General features: G+C 36.9%; 1 protein-coding gene across 1 annotated transcript in view; it reads left to right on the top strand.

Moving 5' to 3' along the window:
* The window catches only part of GMCL1 (germ cell-less 1, spermatogenesis associated), a 29166-nt gene extending 21334 nt beyond the window's left edge, over window positions 1-7832 (top strand). The window contains exons 10-13 of the mRNA XM_065398600.1: window positions 2837-2912; window positions 4467-4612; window positions 4848-4935; window positions 6344-7832. Coding sequence (XP_065254672.1) covers window positions 2837-2912; window positions 4467-4612; window positions 4848-4935; window positions 6344-6472 — 439 coding nt within the window. The 3' untranslated portion in view covers window positions 6473-7832. The remainder of the gene's footprint in view (window positions 1-2836; window positions 2913-4466; window positions 4613-4847; window positions 4936-6343) is intronic.
* Window positions 7833-11738: the final 3906 nt, after the last annotated feature.

The raw sequence follows: 11738 nt of genomic DNA on the forward strand, positions 1-11738 counted from the left end.
ATCCAGGCCAGTTGCCCTGCCCCCAGCTCAACTTTCTCTGTCTCTTTCTCTCTGATAGTTGCAGCTATCATACACTATAGTATTTGACATCTCATGAAGAGTTAACCAAAACCACAAACCAAATAATCTGAACAAAATGTGAAAACTGTTTGTCACCTACAGAGCTTCATGAAGTGATGTAGTTTTATTTTCGTATCCCATCTGGTGCACATTTTAATGGGGCACATGCTATTTTGGACTACGGAAATGAAAATGATTTTGCATTAAAAGTGCATTTTACTCTTCATACACATTACTACCCTTGTGTGATGTTAGAGCAATGCTGCGTGATTCAACATTTTGCTATACTTGAGAGGCCAGAAGTAACAACCCTTCCCACTTCAGTAAAGTAGTTTGCAACTAAAGGGGTTTGAACTTTCTTCACTGTCCTTGAAAGCTGTTATCACATAGTACTGGATCCAGTCATCAAAACATGTTTTACCTACAGTAAACCTAAAGTAGGCTCACTTTTTATGTTCGCATTTATGTAGTTTTTGTGTGCTGAAATAGATCTTTGTGCCTACAGTAGTTCGAGGGAAATGACGGAAGCTGCAGATTAGTCTACTTTAATTTTCCACTTTAGTTTTTTATCTGGGTAAATATTCAGAATTAAATTCTGTTGTACTTTTTGGTACATAAGAACAGCCATACTGGGTCAGACCAACGATCCTTCTAGCTTGGTATACTGTCTTCTGACAGTGGCCAATTGCAGGAGCTTCAGAGGGAATGAACAGGGCAGTTACTGAATGATCCATCCCCTGTTGTCCACTCCCAGATTCTGGCAATCAGAGGCTAGGGACACCCAGAGCATGGGATTGCATCCCGTTGATTTTGCCCAATAGTCAGTGGATCTATCCTCCAGGAACTTATCTAATTCTTTTTTGAACCCAGTTGTTGTTTTGGCCTTCACAATATCCCCTGGCAATGAGTTCCACAGGTGGTGAAGAAGTACTTCCGTTTGTTTGTTTGTTTTGTTTTAAACCTACTGCCTATTAATTTCATTGGGTGACCCCTGGTTCTTGTGTTATGTGAAGGAGTAAATAAGGAGTAATGCTGTCTAAGTGGTTAGTTTAAACTGTTGAATGGTTAAGCTTTTTGAATTTTTGTAGCTAGTTGGAAGGAATAGTAGAAAGAGGTTAATGTATAACTAGAATAACTTGTTAATGATTTTGAAAACTAACCACTATTCTGCCAGAAAGAATGAAGTTCTGTATCCACAGTGCATGTTTTAATTGCCAAGAATTGGTAACGTATTTGACCGACTATCAGCTAGCTAGGACATCATAAATAAATATTAATTCTATGGCCAATTTTGTAGAATTTTGTTATGTTTATATCCCACTTAATTGTCCCAGTTAACAATCTCTTTATAAAGTATTTAATCTCCTATGACTAGCGTTCTTTATAAAATCTAGAAAAAGGCCACAAATTACTTAGTCGATATTTTTCAGTGCTGTAGCTACAAGTGCATGTTTATAATTGCAAGAAATGCAGTAAGTGGCCTGTTACTATTTTGATTGCTGTATCAGATTGCTTTTGAATTTTTAATAGTAATTTAGCATATAATTTTTATAGTGATTTCATTTGTTTTCAATGTACCTTGGAGACGTGTGGAATGGATAACACTTATATAACAGACTACATTATAAATGTTTAAAGCCAGACCATAATATGACTCTTGTTGACTAGGACTTAATTTTTTGAGGCCTGATCTACATATAGTTTTTGTACCTGTATAACTATTTTGGTTAGGAGTATGATTTCTTTAAACTAAAATAATTCTACCAAAGCCACCCATAATGTGGATGTAATTATTCCCTTTCCCATATGGGAATAGCTATAATAATATAAACCATCTTTATACTGGTACAACTGCAGCCACAATACGGGGGTTGAACCACTTTGTAATTAAAGTGATAAAGTCAGTACTCCTGGGTTCCAGCTCTGCCACTCAGATGCTGTGCAGTATGTAAAATGTTCTTTATGCTTTATATTTAAAGTGGTACAACTTTTGTGTGTAGACAAGCTCCTTAACCATCCACCTACACATGCAATCCTTCATGCCAGCCACACACCCCTCCCCCCTTAGGTGCATCTTGATTACACTGCTTTTCTGTGAAGTCCCATAGTCAGATGGCAACCGTAATTTATACGACCCATTAGTTTGGAGGGTCCAATTATTATTCTGGTAGATGATCTGTCTGTATGTAATCCTTCTGAATTGCAGGTAAATACTGTCCGAGTGTGTCTACGCTACAAAAATAACAAAATCGGAGAACCCATTTGCATCCCATTTGTCCCACCTGACCTCCTTACTTAGTGTGTGTGAATAGATCATGTCATTTAGCCCCATTAAATGTAACAGGGTTCTTTGATTTGAATGTGTCCTCAGAGCACTTACCTTGTTTTATGAATCTATGTATGTTACTAAAAACCTTCAATATTAGAGGCAGAAGCTTTCAATGTCTTATTTTTCATTTGGCTGGAGAAATGCAAGAAACTGTTCTATTTTTAAATTGGATGGTTTTCAGTCCGGTTTTGCCTCACTGACATGTATTGCCTCAATTCAGAAGCAGAACTGAGCTAGAAGCCAGAGCCAGAGGAAAAACTGAACTGGAAGGCTTATATTTAGTAAAAGCATATCAGCTCAAAATACAATAAGAATCTGACTTAGGAGCTGACTTACGCTGAAATTCCACAGAGCATTTTCTTGCTGCTGTTACTGATCTATCTTTCTTACAAGTAAACAATAAATTGTAGAATCATTCTCAAAATGGTCTACTTCATACATTCATAGGCCTCAAGAAATCAATAAAGAAGAACTTGAAGGAAACAGCATGAGGTGTGGTAGGAAGCTTGCAAAGGATGGCGATGTATGTATAAACCATACCTTAATTTGTACGAAACTAAGCTATCTCGAAAGTGTTAAATATTTTCAGAAACTTTGTCTTCAGTGGCTTTTTTCAGAAACTGCACCAAAAAGGAAGATTTTAATGGAAATAAACAAAGCTCCTTCTTATTGAAATACTTGTCAGCTTTCCTAGTTTCTAGCAAAATATTGCTAAAGTCATCATGCTAGTGCTATAAAACAAAGTCTGAATATGGAGCGTTTTTAGAGGGGGAAAAAATGAAGTTATTGTTCGAAATTCCTGAGATGCTTAATTATGACTTTTGCAAAGTAATGAAAATCATGAATTTTTTTAAATATAATTTTAAATATAATGTGCATAATACCATCTGTAAAATATTACTTCTACTCTGAAAAGTGACACTGTTCTGGAGAACCAACACACCTGCAAAGATAGCGATATGTATTTTCTTCTTATAGAGAATTGTTTGTTTAATTCTGATTATTTACACCTGAGCAAAGCTTTTGAAGAGAATGAGGCTGTCCAGGTGCACCGAGAGTATCATTTGAAGATAATACAGTTGACTAGGTGTCTGACCTAATTTGGCTTCAAAAAACTTCATTGGTGATGGGCCGTGACAAGGAAGTAATTTAGCTTGCCTCTCAGGTCGCAGTTTGAGTTTTCAGGGCTGGCAGTTGAACAAAAATATATTTACATCCATAAACTGAGCATATTATTATGCAAATCACTGACATTAAACGTGGAACCCCACAGTGCCAATTTTGGTCACCTTCTGCAATAGAACTCATTAATGTTCAATGCTCAAGATTACATCACAATTTGGTAGTAAACATCTAAAGATTAGTTCTTATACAGGAATATCTTGTGTATATCCTTATATAGCAGGTCTTATGGAAGAGCATTAGAAAGGTGAAGGACTTGTTTCCCAACTGCACGCTAAAATCATTTAACCGAAGGATCTGTTGTTTGAAGTAATCAATCACTTCATGCATATATTTAACCCATGGTCCAGAGATCTCTGGAGTTATGTTGCCTGGAGATACTCTGGCAATTGGTGCATTATAAAATCTTTTACGGACAGATGGTTTTAAATTGTGTATAATTCCATGGCTCTGTGTAAGAGTTAGGTGGCTACTAAAGCGTGTGGCCTAACCACATTCCAGTGTAGGCAATTGCGTAACTACTCTATCTAAACACCTCTCCTGTTTCAATTGGCAGTGCTCTGAGATGTACAGAAACTGTTCTATAGTTTTGTTATGTGAAGTAAGATAGATGTGTTGCACCCCAGAAGTGGCTGCATTTCAGTGGTAGGTGAAGTAATCCCTGATTCTTCAATCACATCTGTCTGAGTGGACACTTGCACCCATGCAGAGTTCACTGTTTCAGTAGGACTCCATGCAGACATTGGGATATGTGGATCTGATGCAGATTTTGGGCCTCAGTATATATGTAAGGCTATAAAGTGCTTTGGGATCCTTCAGAGTGAGAAGTGCTATATTCTTACTAGTATAGCCCATTGAAATAAAATAGGTCTTGCATGTTTTCTCTGTTCTTTAGTACTGCTGGCGATGGACTGGATTCAACTTTGGCTTTGATCTGCTTGTCACGTATACAAATCGCTACATCATTTTCAAACGAAACACACTGAATCAGCCATGCAGTGGATCAGTCAGTCTGCAACCACGGAGAAACATTGCATTCAGGTGCGGAATGGCCAACAATTCATATCATTGAAGTTTTATGTTTAAAGCCAGTATTTCAACTGATTTCGTACTGGAATTGGTTCATTAACAGATAGCAATTTCATTGGCACAAAATATGATGTATGACAATGTGTGCTCCTGTCTCCCTGGTAGAAGCTGGCTTCTTCCTTTAGCCTCAGAAAAAAAAAATTACAGGAGGCTGAATCAAGTAATTTAACTTTCATTATATCCCTAGATTACGTCTAGCCTCTTTTGATAGCAGTGGAAAACTTATTTGCAGTAGAACCACAGGATATCAGATCCTGACCCTTGAGAAAGATCAGGTATGTTTGTGTGTTTTTTAAATCTAGTAATAGTCCAAACCATCAAAAATTACATTTTGTAGTTGCAGACATGGAATTTTAAAATGCTTCTGCCACACATAATGGAAGTTAATATTACTAGTTTAAATAGGAGAACTAAATCAGAATATTTAATTGGATTTCATTCATGGCTGTAATGAAATTCTCAGGTGCTGCTGAAGATATACACCATTATCTTAATGTCTTTAAGAATTATTGTTAACCAGAATTCTAACACTTGAGAAATTAACCAGATTTGATTTAACAAGCTAGTGAAAGAGAGAACCTTTTCATAGCTAGCCAAAAATAACATTAGGCTGTTACCAAAATTTGTAGATATAATTGGCACAGTTTTTCCAATTATAGTAGCAAGTAGTTTAATATTAAATATAAAATCTATGCAGATCTTGTGTTTTTAATCATGTTACAATATATTTCTGAGTATTGAAAATAAATGTCTGTTAGCTCCTACCTGTGTAAAGGACAAATTCAGGACTAATTTGAAATCTTGCTGTTAGGAATAATTTGCAGAGTTTGGCACATGACTGTTATGTGGACTCTGGTTGGAATGCATTGTCTTGTAACTTGTTCCTAAGGTTTGTTTTCTCTTAAAGATAATGCATAGATCTCCACTTTTGGGTCAATAGTTTAGGCGAGGGAGCATTTTTTCATACACAATATCTTACTATCGGTTCCTTTATTTCCTGATTATGGCAATGTCTGTGTGGCACATGCACACAGGTTTTGTTTCCATGTAAATTTCAAATATTCTTATAGGATACATTTCCAAATTCAATGGGTCCAGATTCATTCTGAGGGTGACCGCCAAAAATGTTTTGGCTAATTCCACTACCAAGAAATTTTAGCCCCTCCTAGATATAATAAACTAGATTATCCAGTCTGCTGAAACCTCTAAATGGTAGGAGATTGCCCCTGGAGATTCTCTGATGGTAGAGATGGTTTGGCCAACTCCTGCACTTAGCTGATTCTTGTCCCTGGTTTAAGGGGATTGAGGGAGTGAGGTAGGGAGAAGCTTGGCAGGGTAGAGAATGTCTTGGCAAAGTTGAAGTATAATAAAACTATTCATTTTAGGGTGGCTGGTCGTGTGTAGTGAAGGAGAGGGAATGAATTATATAACCTTGGATTTATTATTGATTTTTTTTTCTTCATACTCAGTGCTATGAATTTATAAAATGTTTTAAGTTCTGTGATGCTTTCCATCTTCTTTTTTGGAGGTAACATACAATTAGATGGAATCTCCAGTCTTTTGCTGTTTCACTTGAATCTGTTCTAGCACTTCTAAATTATGTACCGCACTTTATTTTTGTTCAGCAGTATGAATTATTGTTCTAAACTTATTTGAAAATGTTCCTTCATATTTGATTTACAGGAACAAGTAGTAATGAACTTGGACAGCAGACTTCTGATCTTTCCTCTGTATATCTGCTGTAACTTCTTATATACATCACCAGAGAAGAGAACTGAGTCTGACGGACTGCTAGATAACCCAGAAAACTGAGAGACCTGTTTAGTGGAACACAATAGCACTTTTATAACTGTATGCCTACTTTAAGTTAAATGCCGTGCTTACACACATAGCTATGACAAATAAACAAAGGCCTTATATTGTAGCAGATAAATATATATGGCTACTTTTTTTATCCTCAATATATTCCTATGCATATCAGAAAAAAAGATCTGAAACCACATAGGCTAAAACTAGTTATACCATACATTTTTTCACTTGTATTTTCTGTTCTACATTAGCAGAGAACTTCCATTCCAAATTTATATGAAATCTGTTACAAGTTTGTTTGTTTGGGGTTTTTTGTTGTTGTTGGGGGAGCGGCGGGGCAAAATCTGAGCCTAACTGATAAAAGTATATCGTGTGGATAAAATTTTACTAACCTCTTTGTAAAATTCCTGATTACTTGTTAGATTTGGGTAAAAAAACTTTCCATTACTAACCACTGGGTTGTGCTCTTTGTACCAGAACTGTAAATAGCAAGCTCCAAATTCTGCTGACTCCAGTGGCCCTTACACCAGGGCTACGTTTTCCCTTTAATTTCTTTATAGTTATTTAACTGTTGTACACTTTTTTTGACCCATTTTAGTTTTTAAGTCTTCCACATGTCATATGTATATTTGTTTTTTTGGTCTTAGGCCATTTTTTTTAAACTTTGTGGAAAATATTTTTTATCTTCTGTTCCTCATTTTTTAGTAACAGTAAGAAAAACACATCTGAAATTTTCAGACAAGTTCATTCAGAAATGCATTTTTTTGATGTACCGAGAAGTCTACAAAGGTGTATTGTCCGCCCTTATGAGTCTTTCTATTGACATAACCACAATTTTCAGCAAGGATTCAGTTGACTCCTAATATATTTGTGTATACCAAATATCAGGTTTTTTTTTAACTTTTTTGCTTTCTGTAACATCTTGTTTTAACTTTTCATTGGGAATCTATATCCCACTTAAGCTCAGGAACTTGTGACCTTTGAGTGCCTTTTGAGTTATACATGCTAACTAACACAAACTTAACATCAGTTAAGCAAGGTCACAGGATCCAGAATAGGAGCTGAGAGCAAGGGATTCATTTCCAAGTTGGTGTTTAACTGATCCAAGTCAAGGATAAGATGTACACTCTTAGTTTTGTACATATTGGTTTGTTTTTTATGTTTGTCTATTGATACCTTGAATTCCTACTTACAGATTTATGGATGCAAAGCAAGAACTTTGCCTCCTTAGGTAGCCTATTTTTTTAATGTTAATATTGTCAGAAAAGGATAGAACCTTTGTACATTGTAACAAGGATACAAATACATGTTTAGCAAAATGACAAAAACAGTGACAACTTGTGAATAAATCATTTAAAGTGAATTTAATAGTGCAGTGCTCATTAATCTTTCTTTTCTGCCAGAAATATTTTCTGAATCACCCTGAAAATGTTGGCTATTAGCTGTATGACAATGTTAAAAGTATTTTTGGACAATACCAGAGAGGAAATCAGTCAGGACGTCATCCTGCTAGAGCCTGAAGAAAAGAAGTCAAGCTTGGGAGCTTAGTTGGGAACCTAATTCCTGTTTAGGCACCTAAATAAGTGGCTAGATTTTTTTTCAAATAGTTGAGAACCCTCGACTCCCATTAATTTCTGTGGGAATTGTGGATGCTCAGTAACTGGGGGCTGGGAAATCACATCACTTATTTGTGTCTGTCTTTAAAAGGCTTCTTCGTTTGAAAACCTAGGCCTGATTGGTAGGTGTCCTTTCCAAACTTGATCATTGATTTTATTTCTCATTTAGATTTTGGTAATTCTATTTATGTTGTACTTTCATTTTGCTCTTGAGCCTCTCTTGGCGTTTCAAACCACAGCAGCTAGAATAATTTTTATATCCATCATTTTTTCTAATATGCCTTCTTGAGAGAGATAAATTAGCTGTCATTAGAACTGTGTGTTCAAAGTAATTGTGTGTACTCTGAAGAAGGAAACATGAATTAACCACTTAATGATATCTGGAAAATGTCTAATACCTTGTGGTTAATACCTGAAACTAATAAATAGCAGGAGGGCTTAAAAAAATAAGATGAATCTTCTGAACATTAAATGCTTTTACTTATAATTGCTTTTATAGTAAAAGCATCCTAAAAGATTCACTTCAATTAGCAATAATTGAAGAAACGGCTAGAGGAAACTCTTGGGAAGGGAAGGGAGAAGGCATGAAGTGCCAAAACCTATTTTAATGTTCGGGAATTAGCACTCGTTTACAATGGGCACAGCAACATATACTTTGAATATTACCACTGCAAGTAGGGGAAAGAAAATAAGTTTGAGTCCAAACACAGAAGTGAAAGAAATCACGTCACATGCTGCCCTAATTCTTTTGTAAGTATTCTTGTTGTCAAAACTTAACAAAATGACGGAACTGTAAGAAGAAAAGAAAAAACTAAGAACTGAAGCTTGAATTCCAGTCACAGGTAGTTATTTCAAATAGCCTACGTTTTATTGAACATGATGAAAATTAGTCTAAGGCCAACATTGCAAAACAGAACAACAAAGTAAGGAGGGAGGCTTGTAGGCAAGAAGCAACAGAAATCCTTTTCCTGAAGTCTGAGGATTGCTGGTGCTATGCCGCTGGTATAACAGTAGTTGTTATACAGGCACCTAATCTTTTTATGAACCTAAGTTATGACTGTATAATGTCATGCTGCACTGATATTACTCAAGATATTCCCTGTATACCCTACATTTCTTACCAGTTTTAAATGTATTGCCTTTTAATTCAGAGTATCTCCTTGTTCTTGCTCAAATTGGGAAAAAATTCCTAATATTAATCTCATTTCTCCCATTTAACCAAGAATTCAGTGGGATTGTAAAAAGAAAAAGAAAAAATGTAGAAAAATATATGCTTCATAAACACAAAAGTGATCTGCACCATGTATTTAAATTTCTAAGTCAGAGCTTTAGCAATAATACAATGTTGCTTCTATGAATCTGACATTCCATAGACCTAATTATAACTGGTTTTGGTAGTCAAATGCAGTACCCAAAGCATTTGGCAATGTCTTCCAGTCCTAGCTAAATATTACTCTTTTAAGGTGAATTATTCTGTCTGATTAGCTAATGTCCTGGGCTTTGACTTGTTATTAATGCCCACTACCTACAAAGTCAAACATACGAAGACAGTGACCCTCACCCAAGCCGTTGGTTCATTTTTTGTTTTGTGCTAAAATGGAGTGTTAGCCTTACACGCTAGATAAAAGGCTGCCAGGAGCTGAAGTTTAATGAATAACAGAGAATATTTTCTGTAGGGATGTTGAGGTTTAATATTTGTGAAGCACTTTGTATTACCAGATAGTTACTTGTTTGCAGGAATGAGCCTTATTCAGTTAAATGTAACCCCAAAGAATGAAACTTTAAGTCTTTTATGAAAGGCAATAAGATATATTTAAAAACGGAGTGTTTATTGTGCCGGTAGGTAACTATTCCCCCATTGAAAAAAGGAAAATCTGACACTATTAATCTAATATATAAATATATTCCTGCAAATGAAAACAGATTTTTTTTTAGTGGTACAGCTAGTTCTACATCTCTAGCTTTAAAAGTTACTAAACAATGAATATTCTCATTATTTACAGTAATAAATATCTGGTGGAAAATATTCTTTAATATAGAATCAGGAATACTTAACAAGAGGTCACAAAACAGAGTGTCAGAACCATTAGGGCACTTGTGTACATGTTGCGTAGCGCCTGTCTATGTGAAACCAAAGGGACTAAGTGTACTGTGAGGTATTACTTTGTGGGGAAATCTGGCCCTTAGTTGATGGACAGCCTTTTAGTCTCAATTCCTGATCCTGTCAGTTTAAACTGTTTCTCAAATATGGATGTTCAGAATGTTAAATGCTTAAAGGCGTGACAAAGTTAGGCTGGACGGTGGTAAGAGAATGGTCCTGTTGGGTTCCGGGAAGTGGGCGGACACAAGCCCACTCACGGGTAACAGCCCCTCCCCCAGACTAAGGGGAGGAGCTACTATATAGGGGATGACAGAAGAAAAAACAAGTACATGTGTGAGGGTCACAGGGTCAAAAGTAGGAAGGCAGGTATGTTAGCCCTAGAATGATAAAGGCATTTTTTCCCTACAAGCTGAGAAGGGATTACCTCAGGTCAATTAGGGACACCTGAGTCCAGTTAAGGGCTTCCTGAGACTTTTTAAAACTCCTCTTGGGGGGCAGGAGAGAGGCTTCTCCAGGGTGAGCAGCTGCTCTTCTCTCCATAGGGGAAACAACTGGAACCGAGTGCCTGCTTAGGGGAAGGACTGACACCTGGGGCCAACAACAGGACAACGTCCCCTCAGCGAGAGGATAGGGAAAGGTATCCCCCTTTGGTTTTGTTTTGTAAATTTGTTTCTTTTGGTTGGTGGCGGAGCACTCCTTGGGCCTCCCAGGGCTATCTTGAAAATACGGCTAAGTAAACCCCGAGGAGGGGAAGACAAACAGTCCCCAGTAGGGCTGATTTACCTCAGGCTACCACCAGAGAGGGAACTGCTAAGTCTGCAGAGACAGAGGAGATGTCTTGCCACAACGGGCACTAAACTCCTTTAGCCATGTTGAAGCGTTACTGAGGGCACAGCGTTTTCGATTAAGCTTGGGGGCAGGAATTGTTGTTTGCTGTGCACTTGTATAGTGCCTCGCACAACAGCGTCTCTACTTCTAGGTGCTACTCTGCAATATAAATATTAAATAATAATCATAGGGGGTGAGGTTTTCAGTATTGAGCGAGACCGATTCCATGGGTGCCTAATGTAATTGCTTAAGTTACACACTATGAGTATAGAATCCTAGGACTGGATTCTCCCTATCAATGCTACTAATTATCAGCTGCTGTAGAGAGTATCACTTTCCAAAAGGCTTTTCCATCCAGTTAAGTTCCTTCAGTTTCAATCATAGCATAACGTCTTCTGGGAGCGAATGTTATTTCACACAGTAGTCAGCTGGTGTTTTCAGGAAAATGATCATTTTAAGTAGCAGTTTGTAAACAGCAAGGACTAGAGCTGATCAGAATTGTGGTGAACACTGGATTCTTAAAAACCAGCACAAAAAAACCTTTAACCAGCTTCCCGGAGTCAGGCTAGTTTGGTCATTCCAAAATAAGCACAACATAAGCATTTTTTACTAAACTTCATTGAAAAATGTGACTCTCCCCATCCCCACAGATGGCTCCTGGAGGAGAGTCAAGGCGACGACCTATGTAAAATTAGTTGTAGGCTGCACCTTCTGCTGCACCAGT

The sequence above is a fragment of the Emys orbicularis genome, chromosome 2 (assembly GCF_028017835.1).
Source record: "Emys orbicularis isolate rEmyOrb1 chromosome 2, rEmyOrb1.hap1, whole genome shotgun sequence".
In the NCBI taxonomy this organism is placed as follows: Eukaryota; Metazoa; Chordata; order Testudines; family Emydidae; genus Emys; species Emys orbicularis.